The sequence below is a fragment of the Dermacentor albipictus genome, chromosome 5 (assembly GCF_038994185.2).
Source record: "Dermacentor albipictus isolate Rhodes 1998 colony chromosome 5, USDA_Dalb.pri_finalv2, whole genome shotgun sequence".
NCBI classification, from domain to species: domain Eukaryota; kingdom Metazoa; phylum Arthropoda; class Arachnida; order Ixodida; family Ixodidae; genus Dermacentor; species Dermacentor albipictus.
The window spans coordinates 30126428-30146187 of record NC_091825.1 but is presented as its reverse complement, the minus strand read 5'-3'; the positions used below and the strand labels follow the sequence as shown (position 1 = coordinate 30146187).

The following is a 19760-nucleotide window of genomic DNA, read 5'->3' as shown; positions in this document are numbered from 1 at the left end:
ATTTGTTGATTCCCTCGATAAAGGCACAAGAGAGTTCTTAAGGCTTTGAGACTAACCAACTTTACAAAAGAAATCGAGTTGCTAAGCATGAAATGCTTTTAGCTCCCGTTGTCGGCGACCTTCAAGAGACCTTGAGCCATAATCCAGAGCTGTTATCTGGGCACTCAAGACGTGAATGGGGCGAGAACGAAACGGGAACATTCGGGCATCGTCACGAGAGCAAAACGAGATCATTCGGGCAAACAGTCAAAACTTAAGAAAATGTGGTCTCTGGCCCCCAACCCTTTGTACAGGACTGTATTACATACGCTGGTTAGTGCCCAAACAAGTTTAAAAGAAATATTGCTTACGAGCTCTTCATAATGTTCACAATATCACTTAAGCTGTAACTTCTAGTATGCTGAAGTTCAATTTGTCATTTGCAATAGCGACATTCAAAAGGCAGATAAAGTGCACCATACACTTGATTGTCATCTTTTGGCACTGAGACAGGGTTGCCTGTGCTCTTTTCAACGCCAGCATTGAAAACACATGATGTACTGCCTTATGTCAGTGCTGCAGCGCAGCTTTTGTGCCACCTCCTTCGAGAGATGGCGCCACGCTGTGTGACCAGGCCAGCAGTGTCCAGCGCGCCACGGATGGTTGTGAGTAATCGTAATTATTCCGACCAATCTGCTTTGCCAGTGGCCATTTCATGCTTACATCTACTCTCGATTATGAGAGAGTCAGCATTTTTTTGCCATGGTTTTGTGATCTCTCAGATGAATGCGTGATAGGAATGCCTCACGTGTCTTCTGTCCCCTTTTAATATTCTTTTCTCGGTCCTATATATTTTCTCCATGTATATAAGCCATATGGCATGTGATAATAAATGCACACAGTTAGCACTTTGTCTGTGTGCTTGTTATTATCGTTTTTGTAATCTGAACCAACTAACCCATCCATCGAGCAAGATGCTTTGCTGGGCTAGCTGATGCGTTGACATGATGGAGAGCAGTGCACTCCATTTTTCCTCACGTTTTGCGCTGCGTTCCATCATGCCACAGACTATCATTGAATATAAAACTATATTCATGTTGCTGTTGATGCCCTCTCTAGCTTGCTTGCATTAAAAAAAATCCTTCTTTTTTAAAGGTGTGCTGACATATTTTGGGCTATTCATGTTTTTGCATTAAATGAAAGTCCTAGACCTCCAAACTATAGAAAAAAACAGTCACAAGCCTCAGAGCACTGTACAGAATTTAATATATTAGCTTTTCTGCAGCCAGTTTTGGTTTCTTTTCCCAGAAGGATACTGCGTTGAGATGTCATGGTGCAGTACATGGTCACCTGGGAGCCAGACATTACGACGTTTTGACACTCGCTGCGGCTTGCCCGGTCATTTTGTATGCTGCTACTTACTGTGAGGGCTGATATATCACCATAGCATACAAACAAGCAAGCTGGAGTGAGTGTCAGAACATCGCAATGTCCTGCTTCCACGTGACTACCTTCTGCATCATGACATCACGACACATTACAGAAACAAAACTGAATTGGCAGTAAAAAAGATGTTATACTAAATTATTTAGGGGGCTTTGAGGCTTGCCAGTATTTTTTCTCAGAGGTCCCGGACCTTTATTTGATGCAAGAAATGAAGTGTTGAAAATATTGTGTCAATACTCTTTTATGAACATTTCAGTCCTCTACCAATTAGCTATCAAGCTGCAATTGAGGCCTACCTACATCCAAGCAAATATGCCACTGTGTAGCTATGCTGGCAGCCTTTTCCATGATGTGCTGCCTTATGTCATACAGTAGCTACCCACTTCAGTGCAGTGGCCCTGTGTGTCAGCTAGTGGTGTGCCATAGCCACATCTTGCAGTGAAATGCAGGTTGCATGCTGTACATAATTAAGCTCGTACTTTGGGCAAGGGTCTGTGTACATTTAGCACAGTTTCGCCATGAAGAGCTTCACAAATTGTGGGGTCCTGAATGTGGTAACCTTGAGGCTATGGTTTCTTGTGGCAGCAGGAAGCCAGCAACGACTTATGGTGGTTCAATTTACAAATTACATCTTCACATCTTCGCATCTTCACATATTGAATTCAATATATCAAACTTATTCATGATCTGCTCTATGTTTGACATATTCATACTTGGCCATATACTGTATTTACATGTGTGAAGCCTGCACATTTTTTCAGGTTTTTTGCAGTGAATAGGCCTACAACAGACACGTTTATGGCTACTCAATAAAGCTTTGAACTGCGCTCCAACTGCCACGCAGAATAACGCCAACCACTGGCGACCAACTGCTATGAACACACACTTATTCCATCGTTCAGTCGTCATCGTTGCTTCAGCTGCCCTTGTCATTCGACAAGCTCACCTCACCAGTCCTCTCCCAAACCTGGTCGTCCTCCAAGCTGTCCATTACTGTCTGAGATTCTCATCACCTTGAGGCTCTTGAAGGCAGTCCCAAACAAAACCACACACCACATGTTCAGAATTCACACACGCACTTCCTGTAGTGATGCCCTCTGAATGCGCCCTGAAGTGCACTGCAGCTAAACAAGTATGCCACAGTGCAGTGTTACTGTTGAAACATGCTGGATCTACGTTGTGTAATTGCAATCCAGCGGGATATGGTGATGATGATGATGCTATTGTTGGCAGGACCATAACTAGTGCTACTAATAGTGACTTGTACGAATTATGAGCACATAGATATGCATCATGTGACTCTTACTGAAGCCTTTTTTTCGAAACTTTTGCCAGGGTGCAGGCCTTACACTAATAAGCATGGTATGTTGGTATTTATTTTTCCTTGCTCTAGGTTTCTGCCTGTAGGTTTGTGGCACACTTCAATGAACGTCCTTGACACCACCTTTTGAATATAGGTACGTGCTTGTTAGAGTGTGCTGCTCTGCAATGATGAAAAAACTGCCTTAAATTTCTCCAATGCCAAGTGGAATCAAACCCGTCACAAGGGTTCCTCAAGGACAGCAACCCGATGAATTAGCAGGCAGCGCAACAAACGCACTGGGTATGTGCCGCTTTTAAACGAATGCCTTTCATGCCAATGTTTTAGTGAGCTGCGCCAAGAATGCTCTGGATATGGGTCACTCTTAGATGAACTGCTCGCCAACTTGGATTACTGAGTGTGTGCCACTGAGTGTGCGAGAAGCGAGGGAACAATTGCCAGTGTTCATAGGCAACGGTGCACCATGCTTGTGTGGACTTCACGGCAGTGCCACTTGATGGCGCAGCGTGTACAGAAATAAGCGCAATAGAGGAGCCTGGTTGCTGCATGACGGGTTTGTCAGGTGCCATGCATTTCGGAGGCCGCACACAGGCGTCATGGTGGCGGCACTAGATGGCGCTGAGTGTTCTTAAGGAAGCGCAAAAGAGGAGTCCTGCTGCAATACACATCTCATCTTGCTTTGACGCTGGCAGTATGTTGTGTTGCTATATTGATTCTATGCTAATGCATTACCGTCAACAGTCATTGTGAGATGGGTTCGGCTGCAGTTTTTTTCTTTCAGTGCGTTTGTATTCTTTAGGTACTTCACACACTTTCCTGGGGCTACCTATCCATCTATCTATCTATCTATGTTTGTATCGAACCGTTTTTCTGCCTACCTCCTTCACTGTGTAGTCTGTGGCCGAATGATTAGCGCATCGAGCTGCTGTACTGAGGTAACAGGGTTCATAACCATTGAATTAACTTGGTTGTCTGAGTATGCGTTAATGTGTACATACGTGCAGCTCTTCAATGAAGCTCTTTCATGCTGACATAGGCCACTGTAGACACCAGACTAGGTAAACACTGCTGTTCGAAAAAAATTCCTTGAGGCTGACTTGGAGCACTGGGTATGTGCTACTCGGTTTGTGCTGGTCTTCAATGAATGTCTTTGATGCCAACTTGGGTAATTAGGTGTGTGCCACTGGGAATGTGCTGCCCTACAATGATGAAAAAGATCCCTTAAATTTCTCTGATGCCAAGCGGAATCGAACCCATGTCACAAGGGTTCTTCGAGAACACCAATCCGACGCATTCGTAGACTGTGTCACAAGTGCACTGGGTGTGTGCCGCTTTTCAGCGAATGCATTTCACACCAACGCTTTTGCGAGCTGTGCCACGCATGCACTCGGCATGTGCTGCTCTTCAGTGAATCTCCTGCAAGCTCGGGTCCCTGAGTGTGTGCCACTGAGTGTGCGGCATGTGGAGGAACAATTCTCAGTGATCGCAGGCACCAGCGCGCCACGATTGTCATCTCGGAGGCCACAGTGCCGTAGCACGTCCACAAAGAAGTGCGAGAGAGGAGACCGGTTGCCGCATGGCGTGTTTTTCAGTGTTTGCATGCACTGGCGCGCCATGCATTTTGGAGGTCACGTGCAGGCTTTGCGGCGTCAGCACTAGATGGTGCCAAGTGTCCTTGGAGAAGCGTGAAAGAGAAGTTCCACTGCACTATGTCCCTCATACATAACTTGTTTCAGCGGTGGCGATACCTTGTGTCGTTATATTGATTTAATGCTAACGCATTACCCTAGACAGTCATCGAGAGATTGGCTCTGCCGCAATTTCTTGTTGCAGCCAACACCCTTTTGACACTAGTACCACAATGGTACCGCAACTAAGAGACCTCGACGAAAGGAGGACCGACCTCAGTGGCCGCATGGATGTTGAGCAGGGTCTCCAGGGGCCCCCGAGTCTGGTCCATGAGGTAGCGCTCCGAGCGGCTCCTCACTACCATGCTGTCCAGGGGAAGCTCCACCGTGCACACAAACCGGTCCCCATCCAGTCCCTCGATACAGCACACCCTGCATGTTACCGGCATTAGTGGCATTTCTATGTGACAGAAAAAGGTACCACTTGTGAGCAAGTACAGTGAAACACTGCATTTGTATGTACTGTTGCAAAAAGTCAAGTGACCACAGATGAAGCCAACAAATTTTTCAGGTAGTGGCACACCAGCTCCTCTAACTATATATATATATATATATATGAATGAATACAAATGTATACAGGCACCGGTTATATCGCTGCACTGCTCGGCTATCATAGTTGGCCTCTCCTTAAATGGTAGTTTCTTTAATGTTTGGTAGCATCTGTTTGCTTGTCAACAAAAAATAGACTGCTGTTTTCTCATGTTCTCTGATGTCTAATAAATATATATATATATATATATATTAATATCATAAAATATTTATTAGACATTATTAGTTGTGTTACAACTGTTGACAACCCCGGCTCACAAGCAAGAGCTTTGCATAAACTCCTTGCACTTGCCTTTCCAGTCCGAGAATGACCTCCATTTCCGTCTGCTCGATGTCGGAACATGGTATGCTGTAAAACTGCAGCAAGAAAAAGGCACGAAAGACATGAATAAAGAAAGTGTGCCGAAATAGTTACGAGCGCTCTTGAAGTCCCTTGTTCTCATATGCATTAGTTCAATCTGTAGAAGAGAAAGCATGGGCATCTTATTCACAAAAGCAAAATACGAGAAAATGTGCCAATGTGTTAAATCGTCAGTTATTTTTCTGCTTTTCTCGTTCACGTTTGGGAAGATGTAGAACCATCGCAGATGCTACACTGATTCAGTATCTGTTCCGAGAAGCCAAAAGCATTGTCAAGTGCTGCTGGACTACTTGGTGCAGTATACACACATGCAGAAGCTCATACTCCTGTAGCTCATCCAATTCATTGCCACAGAAAGTTGTTCGTGAGTACACCTGGTTCTGGACTTGCTTGCTGGTAATTAATTACCTAAATTAATACATAACTTGCAGCATGAGAGATGCCTGAGGTCTGGCAACCACAAAAGGAATTGCATTTCTTAGTTTTCTTTATTAGCCCTTTGGGTGCCAAATGTTTCAAATGTTTCAAGTGTTGCCACATGCTGTGTGCTGAAATTTTCGTCTATAACACATAACAGGCTTTAAATTCAAATCCCATTTGTCAGGTATATGTTGCTCAACATTTTACAAATACTTTTAATAAAGATATTTTCATAAAATTAAGACATGCTTATTGATTATGTTAATTAGGATAATCAGTTTCCACAGCCCATATTACCCCGTCAGAGTTGTCACTGCAACTTGAAGACAGAATCTTAATCAACATCAATGTCCTCTAAACCAGAGTTCATAAGAAGTTCTTGAATTTGTGCATCGTTCAAAAAAATGTGCAGCCTTTTTGTGTTGGTGAGCAATTCAAACAGATAAGACAAGCTTTGTCACGCCATTTGTTTTATAACTAGGTCTGCCATACAATATTAGTTTAACCAACCTTTGTGTAGCTGGCACAACCAGTCTATCAATTTTTTTTCACATTTGCAAATTGTGCATTTGCAGTGTGCGTTGGTGCCCAGACGAGTATGCTGGGGTATGGCACTTAAAGGGTTAAACTGTGCACACGCATGTGCCTGTTCAACAGTAGATGTCACGTGACTTTAGCCTGTCATAGCCTGCCTACTGACACATAGCAGAACGACTGACACATATTGTATTTTCAGGGGACAATAAGAAGGAAAAACACACATCACCGTATTCACACACATTATAAACATTTCTCTTGCTCCATTGTCCTCACTTGTCATGCAACATGTAGCAGAATGTAGTTACTGCAAATATCACTTAAAGCACGTGCATAGACAGGGGGACTGAAAGAATGACGAAGACAAGCGACAACTAGCCGAATACCAACTAGCCCGTACCCAAACCCTGCTTCAGTGTAGTTACTGCACATACATTGTGTATTTTTCTGAATTTAGTGAAAAATTTGCAATTCTGTAAAATAGTGGGATTACGTAGACGTAAACTAGGGCACTTATTATACTGTACTTCTGCATTCTGCATCCACTGAAATAGAAACAAACTCTCTGATGGATTGACTGCATTGGTTGGTGGGGCTTAACCCTTTCCATGCCACACTATAATTCCAAATTCTAACCAAAAATGGCCGAATTATCTTTGAGGACCCTGGTTGCCAACATGTAGTACTTTTTCAAAAAGAATAAATTAGCTTCTGTTTGCACTGCCCCATGGATTGCATGCTGCCATTTACCAAACGGATGAAAAAGCATGAGCCTTGTCCATGGCATTGCTAGAAAATGTAAAGTACCGTTGACGAGCTGAGCTCCTTCTTGGGCCGTTTTTACCAGAAACGCGTGGATTAACCTAGTTCTGCTAAGGTACAGAAGAGGTTAATGTCCCATGTTTTGTTTTCCTGCATTTCTTTTTTGTTCTGTTGCTCCTGTGCTTGGCAATAAACACACAGCATAAGGTAACCCGTCAGCTATAGAAAGGAGAAGCAACACAATTAATGAGTTGATAGCCAGCATTGTGCTCCTGTCATTCTTGCGTGTTTCTCCATCCCTGTCTTTTTGCCCTGTTGTTAATTATGAACCAGTACTATACGATATAATGACTAGCCCAGTTTACGATTCTATGAAATGCTCGTAATAACTTACTAGTCATCACTGTCCCCATTTTGCAACTTAGCCATAACTGTACCCTTGAAGAAGTTCAGAACACACAGCATACCATGCAGTCTTGCTGGGAGGTGGAGTGATCGAAACTCACCATGAGAGTTGACTCCGTCGCCAAGATAAGCCTCTTGCCATTTTTGCTCCAGGTGCCACACACAAACCGAGACCTGCGACAAGACGACGTCGGATTAGCAACAACTCGCTTGTACTGTTTCAAACACAGATCACAACTTTTACAACTTGCCTAGCAGTGTTCTGCTGCTAATGCCCCTGTGCGCAATGCCAGCTGAACAGATTCACTGTGAAAAGATAGGCGGATGCAACTGGCATGTCCACCTACTCTCCTTCAGGCACTTAGTAGGTTTCAGTGGATATTTTCTGTGGACAGCAACAGGAACAGCACAGGAGAAAACCTATTCTGTTCCTTTCTTAATCTTTCTTAAAGGTGCTCAAAACACCAAATGATGTCAAGCATCCAAGCAGCACAGCAGCCAGTTCCTGTTCCTGAGAGGCGGGAGTGGTCTCGGTCTTTCAATGCACTGTACAGCTACAGATCTGTAAGCAAGTGACGCTAAACTATGAATAAGACTAGTACAGATACTATTGATAGTTGAGTCATTATCAAAATATCAATAGTGCACTGTCAATAATACTATTAACTGTGCACTACTGATATCAATACGTAGTACTGTTGAGCGAACTGTCGATATAACAGTCAATAGTAAACTATCGATAATGTCATATCACACAACGTAGTGCACATAAACACTGCAACATCAACTTGGTGACATTTCCCTTTTCCCAATTCCATAAACTGAGTGTTAATGATGGTCAGTTATCTGAAAACTTATTGTGATATCACTAGCCAAGATTTTCAAAACCAGTGACGACATTGTTGATAGTGAATTGCCATAATACTATTGTAGTGAACAGTACCCATAGAGCCCCGACGATGGTAGCCGCGACATCAACGCAGCCATCTGTTCAATAAATAGCAATCCTTTGTGGGCTGTCTGTTCCTACAAGTTGGTGGCCACGGACGTGATATCATATCGCAACGGTATACATCAACCAAGTTTCTTCTTGATGCCATGCCATGGAACCGACCACCGAACAATGACGTCTCAAAGAAGATGGAGCGTCTTCCATTGCCGTACTGAGACTTCAAGATTTCTGGCCCTCGAACTGTGAACTGTGGTTCGTCCACATCGAGGCGCAGTTTTGCCGTCACCGAGTCACATCTTAGGCGGCCAAGTACAATAACGTCGTGAGTGCGCTTAACCTGGCCACTGCAGCTTTGGTCCGTGACATTTTGCCACCTCCTCTGCTTGTTGATCAGTACGATACCCTTAAACGGGAGTTACTATGGTGCACCACCGACTCTGAGTCACGGCGGATTCAACAGCTCCTCTCATTGGAGGAACTTGGTGATCTTATAAAACTAACTGAGCTGCTTCGCCGCATGGCACAGCTCCTGGGAACAGACTTGAAAATCTTTCAGGAGCTCTTCTTACAACATCTACTGAACCAGGTATGCATGAATTTAGGTGCCTCACTGACTACGATGTCTGTCGAGGCCTTAGCAACGATGGCAGACCAGATTATGAATTCTTTCCATCCTGTGATGTCCACTGTTGACCGTTGTATTGCACTCGTTGTAACACAACCCCAGCTACAGCAGCACTTTGACGAACCCGGCAGTTCAAGCACACACCTTGCTGCGCAACTAGAGGAGCTAACTAACCAGTTGCCTTACGCTTTCGTGCAAACAACTATCAGCAGCTTGCATGACCAAAACGTGTCACGCCCTTCGTCTTCCTTTATTTGTTGGTATCACGCCAGATATGGCACTCACGCACTGCAGTGCCGTCCGCCTTGCAACTCTCCAGGCAATGGTCAGGCCAATCACTCATGGCAGCTAGTGCTACTGGCCCTACATCAAGCTGTCTCTTCTACGTCACCGACTGTGTCACAAAAGTTCGCTATCTTGTAGACACTGGTGCGGAATTTTGTGTTTCCTTCTACTGTTCAAGACTGCAGAAGACATCGCCATGATATGTCTTTTATGTCTTTTCTCACTGCCATCAACTGCCGTCCAGCATTAAAACGTACAATCAGAAATCTGTCACTCTTGACCTTGGTCTGCGACGCCCTTTTCAATGGCTATTCACTGTTGCTGATGTCTGCGGGCCGATCATGGGCACTGATTTTCTGGGGAAGTTTAACCTTCTCGTCGACCTTCGCAACTGCTGCCTTCTTGACTCCTAAACGAACCTGTGCGTACAAGGTATCACCACGTCTGCACCACCTTTGCGTCTTGTACAAGTACACACCCAGGTACCGACAAACCAACCTCCAGTGCCCGAAACCATTCTGAATTTTGTCTAGAATGTCTTTTTTATGCTCGAAAAGACATTTCACCATGAAAATTGCGAACTCGGGCTGGATTTCGTGGCAACGCCCATGCACCGGGAGTCACATAACGCAAGCAGCCCCATCCGAAGATAAAGTTTCAAGGGCGTTTAGATGGCGCGCCGCGGCATCACGCGAAGGCCGCGGAATATACGGAGCGCATGGATGTCAATTCCGAAACTTTATGGGTATAAAGTTCTTATAAACTTTTGTTGTGAAAGGCTCATTTACATTTCCAAAGTTGTACTTTAGATTTTCAATTGCGGACCTTTGTGGGTTTAATGTTGTCATAAACATTTGACGCCAAAGCTGCATTGACTTTTCTAAAGTCTTACATCGGAACCTACAATGAGACAAGCCGAATCAACACACTATCAGACAAGTTGACAAAGCCCGCAGCTAGGTCCGATGAGATGAAGCGTTGTGGTGGTTCATTTGTGCCGTTATGACACATAAAAAATATCAACATTTTTTTTCACCTACGCCAAAGCATCCATCCACCAAAGCCAGTCAAGGTAACTACGTTCTTATCTTTTTTTCTACTTTGACTTTTATTTGCAAGGACACATTGAGCCTCTTCAATTTTTTGTCCTCGCTACCATACCCGAGGGCTGCCAGAGCCAGCCAGACTGCATGTGTTTTTCTCGTGTGGCACCGACCACCGCGCGGCGCACCTCGGTGCGTGTTTGGTTTGCTCTGGCCGAGTGGCTTTTGGCCTGGCAGAGTTTCAGATGCTTTCTGGCTAGCAGAGGAGAAAAAGAAACAATGCATTGTCACTTGCCGCCATCACTGTGGGGACTCGATGGATTGCAACGCGTTCGCTTGAGCACAACCTCTCTGGAAAGCCTTGTCTTGTCAGTGTAGGATACCGAGCAGTATGCGTATGGTTCTCGGTGGACCAAGTGTCTCACGTTTTCTTCGATATTCCTTCGGTATCCACATTAGGTGCCCAAAGGAGGCATTTGATTGTGGCCAACATACTTTGCGTTTTTTCATTTCGGTGCCCCGGCCCCAATAAAGAACGAAAGAAGACATTGTTGCGGCGGAGCAAATTGTTGCATGGTGAAACTTCGATTTTGTTACTTCTTCTTTTGCGGAAAGTAATGGGCCTTGGGACGCTTCAGTTGCCGGATACTCTTATTATATAGTATTGCAATAGCAATTATATGGTCACTCCACGCGCATTTTTGCCGTCGCCGTCGCCCTCATGTTTCGTATAAAGTCCAAGGGCGATAACATCGTGACCGCGCGCCACATGCTCTATGTGCGAGTGAAAGCGTAGGGAGGGGGGTGGGTAGCTGGAATGGGTGAGACGATGATGGTGGCTCAGTCTTGTGTGCGCAAAAGAGAAAAGCGGAAAGCAAGCGCGCCGCCTTCCATTGCGCACGATACCTTGGGGTGAGTGGATGGAATGGGGGCGGGATCTAGGATTCTGTGAATCTGTGATTGCGCAACTTGTTTATTTTCCTTGTTTGACGCATCATATACAGTGACTTTTTTTAGATACGTAGAGTTATTGGAGACTTACATGTATATTTAGATATCTTATTGGGACATATTGTGTATACGTGCAGTGAACTTTTTTTCCAGTGACATTTTTTTGCCTTTTATCAAGCTGTATCTTTGCATTTATATATTCCATTGTATCTTCGCACTTCTAATCTACGAGGGTGAGTCAAATGAAAATGAGCCTACCCATCCTGCACAATAATGGTTCGGTTTATTATCTGCGAGGCACGCGCGTAGCACACAGCCGTCTCTCATTTAGGAAAATGACACGCAGGTGTGAGGATAAATGTTTTTTAATGCTCTCATACACTGGGTTGAATATGGTTGCTTGACTTAATGGACGCTCCAGAAGTTGAGCAGCGTAGTGCCCTGAGGTTTTTGAAAGCTGAAGGTATTTCCCAAAAAGAAATTATTCGCCGTATGGCTGCCACGTACGTTCAACATTGCATTTCATTGGCCACTGTGAAGCATTCGAGCAAATGGCCCAAAGAAGGACGTGAAAGTTGCAAAGACGATCCAAGATTGAGCCAAAGCCATCGTGCAATAACCCCAAACAAAATTGCAAAGGTTGATGAGCTGATTAGACAAGAACGGAGGATAAGCATTGATGAACTGGCACAGCGTGCAAACATCAGTCACAGTTGGGTTCAAGCCATAGTTCATGAACATCTCGGTTATTGGCTCTTGTATGTGCAATGGTAGCCCAAGATTTTGAACCACCGCTAGAAGATGGAGAAGTTCAGCGCTGCCTTGACTGATCTGATCTGGTATCACAATGAGGGTGACGACTTCTTGTCTACAATCGTGATCGGGGACAAACCATGGTGCCACTACTACAAGCCTAAAACACGACGGCAAAGCTTACAGTGGAAACGTTCGAATTCACCACCCCCAAAGAAAGGAAAGGCCGTCATTTCTACCGGGAAGGTGTTGTTGACTTTTCTTTTCGATTGTCAGGGGCCATTACTGATAGAACTAGCTAAATCTCGAGAGACTATCAATTCTTTTCGTCATTGTGAAATGCCGGATCGGCTGCGTGTCACAATCAAGAACAAACTACGCGGAAAATTGACGAATGGGGTCATCTTGTTCCACGACAATGCCGTCACTATGTTGCTGATGTGGTTCATACAAAACTGGCAATGTTCAAGTGGGAAACGCTGCAACATCCGCCATACAGCTCAGACCTGTCGCCTTGCGATTTCCACATTTTAGGACAACCGAAAAAATAGCTCAAGGGAACCGGATTCGTGTTGGATGATGACGTGAAAGAGTCAGTTGCAGACTTTTTGTAGCAGCAACCCGAGGAGTTTAATGAGACAGGAATTGCGCGACTCGTTAGACAATGGGACAAACGTCTAAATGCTCATGGAGACTACTTTTAAATGAAGTACCCCATTTGTCATAATATTTGCATTAGCTCACTTTCATTTGACTCGCCCTCGTATATTTTGCAGAACTCCTGCTTTTTATATGTTCTCTCTGTTGTGACTGTATTTCGGTGCAATTACTCGCGATAGGCGACCGGTGACAGCTGCTCCTGCATAATACAGTGGAACAAATGACAGCGTCATTGAGATTTTTCACTGGCCGTTGTGTATGTACAAGAATCTAAACAAGGTTCTTGAATGACAAAGTTTCATTGACATATTTGACCTCAACTTGTTAATTTCATGGCCTTTACGTTTTTCATATCAGCGCCATGCACTGCTTTGTTGGTTTCGAACTGGTATAGTTCTAAAACTTGTGTGATATTTTCTTTCCTTATTAAATAGACAAAAAACATGGAAGCATTGATATCAGTTATTTTGGGCACAATTTTTGGCATATACAAGTATATTCTTTTATGAAAAAGTACATATTTTATTTATTTTGACAGTGCGTAGCATTCAAGAATTCGATTACAGCATCTTTGGCAATGGCAATGAAGTTATTATTCATGTATTTGATCCCCAGACAAATTGTTTAAGAGGAAGCTCTAGCTCAGGCCCAACTCTGACGCAGCCTATTCAAATACATGTAAAATGAAGAAGCGCTTTTCTGTGATAACCCCTGGATTGCTTTTAATGAAATTCGTTGAATTTGAGAAAGATAAATTCTAGTGTCTGTTGGAAGTGGAATGTTGATTTAGGGCCTGAACATTGTTTAAAATATTTTGAAAAACTCGAAAGTTCCAAGAAAATAGAAGCACGATGTTTACAAACTGATAGCTCTGCATCAAGAACATATGTCACTGTTCTGTAAACAGCATCTATTATAACAGGCAAAGCGGACAAATTTGGGGTGTCATTTCGTATGTTACGTGAATTGGATACGTTGTGTACAAGGATTTTGCGAAAGCCGTATTTCCATAATCCTAATTTTCTTGAGATTCATGTGTAACATGGCAATTTTGTCAGCTGTAAATGTACTACATGTATTAGATGCAATTCACAGAATTATGATACAGTCGATCCCGGATATATCAAACTTGAAGGGGATCACAAAATAGTTCGATATATCAATGATTCGAAATATAATATATGTGTGTCAAAAGATTCTCTAACAACTCCACACATCTCAAGGCAGTTTCCCGATGTCGTGACTAACGGGAAGTTACCGATCTGTGCCTCCAAGGCGCATAAAAAAACAAAAACACAGCGCGATGACCAAAGCACTTTATTTTGGAAGAAAACTATCTGTGACCTTTGCTTGCTTTTTCTTCTGCACCATCAAGTTCATTAAGCTGTCCTCAGGCTTGTTGACAGTGTCCAAATGAGAAAGGCCAGTACATTCCATTGTGCCACAACAGCGGCGAATGATGTTGAAAGCTGATGCAAGTTCAGCTGCAGTGCATGGCGGTTGGTCCTCTTTGTCGGAACCTTCACCGCTGCTCAAGTCTGCGTCCTCGTCACCCATGATGTCAGCCACAATCTCCACATCAGCGCAATCCGCTACAGCTTGCACGCCATCGTCAGCGCTGACGAAATCGCGTGCTGTAACGCCGCCTGGGATGCCACCTGGGAATGCCGAGAGCTCGCGAAATTCGCTGTCCAGGCATCCAGCGTCATCGTCTTCACTGTCAAGACATCCGTCGTCTGCAGCTACCACAAAGCCTGCTTTGCAGGAGCAGTTCACAATTGTGCTTTTCTTCACATCGTTCCAAGCACCAGCCAGCATTTTAATGGCTCCGAGGAGGTCCATCTTGAGTTCAATTCCTAATCGAAGGTTGATTAGGAACCTCTGCACCAGTCATCGTCTGTACCCAACCTTAAATGCTTTCACAATGCCTTGATCAAGAGGCTGAAGTATGTTCTTGGCATGTGTCTCCAAAAACCAGGCGTACAATGCCTTCTCGACCTTGTCAAAGGTTGGGACGCACACACGACATGCTCCAGGGCGACTGGACTGCACTGCCTTCAGCTTAACATCGGCTTTGTTCTTGAGGATCATGCTCAGGGTGTTGCGAGGAATTCCGAACGCCGCGGTGACCGACAACTTTTTTTCACCAGCCTCCACCCATAGAACGATGTCCACCTTTGTTGAAAAATCCAAATTTTTGCGTGTTTTCGTGGCCATGGCTCCAGAACACGAGCCAAAAGTGGAAAAACGCACTGCACCGCACGAGTCTCAAGTTTTTGCGTTTAACTCGTGAATAAAAGGAACAAAGTGAATCGAAAGACGCCTCACTTCACGTCTCCGCACTACCACAAGCCCAAACTGCACTGACTTCATTCGTCTCGCTGTGCCAGCGGTGTCAGCCAACCAAAACACAGGAAATGGGCGCCTGCAGTCAGCGTAATTTCTCCCTCCCGCTTCCCTTTCACACCCAATCGCACTCCAAGTGCTCTTCGTCACGTGCCTTTTACCCACACGCCCCTTTCTCAGAGTGCGGGGCGGCGCACGTGAGATCGCGGGAACATCGCGATAGCTTTGTGAGAAGCGCACTTGCAGGGGTGGGGTATGGTGGGAGAAGCGCACTTGCCGGGGCGCAGCTCAGCACGGAGTTCGATACATCAATATGCCGGTGCACGGGAGTTCTATATACGCGAACAACAGCGCTATACTTTTGCATAGGATTCCCAAGGGGATTTTTCAACTGTTCGATATAGACAATAATTCGATATATCCAGGTTCGATATATCCGGGATCGACTGTATCATTTTTGATTGCTGAGTTAGAGCTTTAAACTTGGTAGTTTCGTTTTCTGAAGATTATCGATTTTGGTCAATTTTTAATAAAGAATTGACAACCTAAATGAAAAATTCGAAACCAACAGTCACTAGAATTTAAGTTTTTTTAAATGCGAGAAACCTCACCAAATTTGGTGCATTGGTTGCCGAGAAAACTAATTCTCCTTCTACATGTATTTAGATATGAGCACCCGAGCTAAAGCTTCCTCTTAAGGAGGAGGCCGAGCTGCAATGTGAGCATCTCCCCCTCCCCTGGCCGAAATTTCTGTCTACGCCACTGTGCACAACATCGCGCACCACAATGTGACTAAAGGACCACCAGTATACACCCGACCTTGCCACTTAGCACCAGACCGTCTGAAAATTGCAAAGCAAGAATTCGAACACATGCTAGAGTTGGGCTTCGTTCGTCCTTCCACTAACCCTTGGTCATCTGCTTTACATATGGTGCCCAAGAAGATGGGTGGAATTCCCGATAGGTGATTGGTGATTGTGTGGCGATTACTGCGCTTTAAACAAAGTGACGATTCCCGATAGGTACCCTATACCTCACATCCACGATTTCACCACATTGATTCATGGGTGCTGCATATTTAGCATGGTGGATCTAGTAGAAGCCTACCATCAGATTCCTGTCGAGCCTTCCGACATTCCTAAAACCACAATCATTACACTTTCTGGCATGTTTGAATACGTGTGCATGCCATTTGGTCTCCCAAATGCTGCTAAAACATTTCAGCAGTTCATCGATCATGTGCTTCGTGGCCGGACTTGTCGCTTCGTCTATTTAGATGACATTTGTGGGGAGCACACGCGCCCATCTTCCCCTCGCCGTCGCGTCGAGAGCCGGCATAGACAGGGGAGAGGTGCACTATGCCCTCTTCCGATTCTCCCTCGCTCTTGCGACGCGCGCGTGCCCTTCCTCACCGACTCGCGGGCGGGTAGCTGACGGGCGAGGAGGACATTCCCTTCGCCCAGGTAAAAAGGTACAAAACAGCGCGACCAGGAGAGACCCTCTCTCTCTGAGGCCGGACCCCTAACCTGCCGGACTGGAGTACCTGCCGCAACCCATGAGTGACCACGTTGCCTGACTATCCCGGGCAACGAGGCCAGCCTATTTATTACTATTACAGAGAGGACGTCCCTCTCCGAGTGTTCGCTATTGCTAATAGCAATAAACGTTATTACCGTTGACACCGCTGGTTGCCTTATTCGTTCGAACCCGGCGTAGCCGTGATTACCGCGTTACGGGTTGGGAGAACCACGAAGCGACTGCGTGTGGCTAGATCCGGAGCTCGCCTTCAGCCCTAGCCGCACGCAGAGTGGAACCCCCACACATTCTTGTATTCAGTCGCTCTGCTGTGGAACATGAATATGACCTAACACCTCCGTCAATATGGCCTGGTTGTAAACATCTCGAAGAGTGAGTTTAGGGTTGCTTCTCTCGATTTCCTGGGCCATCGAGTAGACGAACATGGCATCCAACCAATCACATCCCATGTCCAAGCCACTAAAGATTTCCCACGTCCATCTTCCACGAAGCAATTACGGGCATTCATGGGCCTCATCAATTACTATCGCCATTTCATTCTTCGTTGTGCTTCAATTTCGCAGCCTCTGCACATCCTACTCTCTGGCACACCATGAGCTAGCCTGCCTATATTGTGGACTAATGGTGCTGAATCTGCTTTTATCTCTGCCAAAAACGCCATACTCTATTGGCACACCTGTAACTAGTGGACAGCACTTGTAGAGCCCCACGGTAGAAGAGACTGGACTAGCGCCATCAGGCATATAGGCTTGACGATGGTAGCCACGACATCAACACAGCCATCTGTTTAATAAATGGCAATCCTTTGTGGGCCGTCTGTTTCCACGCTATCAAAAGTGCTATAGATCATGCCACTATCGATAGATTTTGTTGCACTATAGATAGCTTCATGGCAAAATATTGTAATACAATTAAAAGTGCTATTAATATCCTTTTTTACACTATCAGTAATTTAAAAAAAGTATTGACACTATCGGTAGGAAATTTGCCTATACTTTTACACTGATACTGTAAACAGATTAGTACTGCAGATTTTAGAGGGTCTTGTGCAACTAAGAGGATACAGAATAAGCAGTCAAGACATGTGAACTTCTGCTGAGAGAGCAAATGATTGATCCAGTTTAATGCCCTGAAGCAGCATTGTAGTAAAAGGCTGCACTGATTTGTTTCGAACATCTGAGGTTCTTTACCATGGAGTTAAGGTCAACTATGCAAGCGTTTTTACACCTGGAATCTTGCGAAAGGGATTAGAGAACGAGAAAAAAGAAATAGTGGTGTCTGAGAAAAAGGCTAAGTTAAAAAAGCAAATTAAATTGTTTAAAAATGTGACACCAAATAAAAGAGATGTTTAATATGTAAGAGTAGAAAATAAGAGTTTTCAGAAAGATAATAAATAAAGAAATAAGGTGTGAAGCAAAATTAAGAAAAAGAATAAAAATGGGGAGGCACTGAGAGAAAAAAAAAATAACAGAAAGGAAAAGACTGACAAGCAGAAGACAGGAGAGCTGCTGTTCTGTCAGTGGCTTCTTTACATGCGCGCGGTCGGTGCTGTTACAATGCCTCCCGACAATTACAAGCGTAGTAACGTGCCCAACAGCTCTGACACTGACCCAGCAAATGGAGTGATGGTCTTGACCTCCTGAAGCTCTGAGCTGTCCTCGTTGACCACGTAGATGCGTGCTGAGTCTTTGAACACCAGGCAGAAGACATCTCGTTCGGGGTGCCAAAGACACCCTGCATAAAGACAGGGTATTGTGTAATAGCAGTTACTCCAAAACAAGTGACTATTCATAACTGGTCAGCAAGTTATTTTTTAGATGACTGAATGAATTTGCCAACTCTGGGTAGGGAGGAAGCTGAACTTTTTAGCTTTGCTAGTTTGTGGTTTCTGTCTTACTACATTCACATGCCGCCCACTCCCCTCAATAACAGTAGCGTGACGGAGGATAAATGAAATAAAATGACACGCAGAATGCAGAGGTTCTTGCTTCTATGCTCCTTAACTAGTATGCTACATTTTCTTTCACTAGGTTCCTACTATGTTCATGTAGCCATTAACAAGCACATAATAAAGGCAGCATAAGCTGTTAAGCAGCAGTCCCACTGCCTCCTTGCGACCTCCAGCAAAATTCATTGCCGCATGCACACAAAACATTGACCTCTTGACCTTAAGAGGAAGCTTTAGCTCAGGGCTTAGTTATGCTGCTATTTTACTTAGTTATTAGTCATTATTAGTAATTAGTTATCATTAGTTATTTCTGACTTACAATTCACAAGTTTCAACAATGCTTATTAAACAATTGACGACATAAATAAAAAATTTGGTTCTTGTATTCACTACAGTTTTTAAGTTTCCTTTTAAATGCAACAAACATAATCAAATTTGGTGCAGTGGTTACTGAGAAAAACGATTTCTCTGTACCCATGTAACTAGATCAGAGCAGCTGAGCTAAAGCTTGCTCTTAATAACAAGCCCAGTTAGGTGCTGTCATTAGCCTGGAAATGGTCTCATACAAATGAAATATATTACATAAACATTTAAAGATCAAGCTAATTAAAATCTGAACTACACATCACACAGTATGAGCCGCATTTAGAAGATACAAGTGATGTTCAAAGCTGATTACACTTCAGAAGGGATATGAAAGCCTGTAATTTGTTTTTTTTTCATGGCACATGGCTACCTAATCAGCAATAAATAGTACACTCGCCATATATTTTGCTCAATAAAACAGGCGAACTGTACAAATAAATGTCACTTGAATACTAATTCAGTGTTCCCTCTGTGTTCAGCCTGTATGTAAACTATAATTCATACACATTCAGATCTACCAACCTTGACAACGTATTACAATCAACGGCTAAAATTTTTTGAAAAATGCTATGAAGTGCATCATTACTCAATAATTGAATTGAATTCTGGGGTATCACGCGCCAAAACCATGACTTCATTATGAGGCACGCCATAGTCGGGGACTCTGGATTAATTTTGACCACAAGGGGATCTTTAACGTGCCCCCAATGCAGAGAACACCGGCATTGTGCATTTCACCCCCATTGAAATGCGGCCGAGATTTGCACCCACGAGCTCATGCTTAACAGCGCAACACCATTGCCGCTAAGCCACCGCGGCGAGTCATT

General features: G+C 44.3%; 1 protein-coding gene and 1 long non-coding RNA gene across 8 annotated transcripts in view; one reads left to right on the top strand and one right to left on the bottom strand.

Annotated features, from left to right (window-relative positions):
- Positions 1–19760, bottom strand: part of LOC135913839 (WD repeat and coiled-coil-containing protein-like) — a 90179-nt gene that overhangs the window by 49390 nt on the left and 21029 nt on the right. For all 5 annotated transcript variants that reach the window (XM_065446532.1, XM_065446534.1, XM_065446535.1 and 2 more), the window contains exons 4-7: positions 18230–18353; positions 7570–7642; positions 5276–5340; positions 4650–4806 (exon numbers count right to left, since the gene is read on the bottom strand). In XM_065446532.1, the coding sequence (XP_065302604.1) occupies positions 4650–4806; positions 5276–5340; positions 7570–7642; positions 18230–18353 (419 nt within the window). The remainder of the gene's footprint in view (positions 1–4649; positions 4807–5275; positions 5341–7569; positions 7643–18229; positions 18354–19760) is intronic.
- The window catches only part of LOC135913840 (uncharacterized), a 32184-nt gene continuing 12924 nt past the window's right edge, over positions 501–19760 (top strand). The window contains exons 1-3 of one of the 3 annotated variants that reach the window (XR_011514429.1): positions 501–644; positions 2819–2882; positions 2952–3028. This is a non-coding gene — a long non-coding RNA (uncharacterized lncRNA). The remainder of the gene's footprint in view (positions 645–2818; positions 2883–2951; positions 3029–19760) is intronic. The other 2 variants (XR_010568131.1, XR_010568132.1) reach the window with 2 other exon arrangements.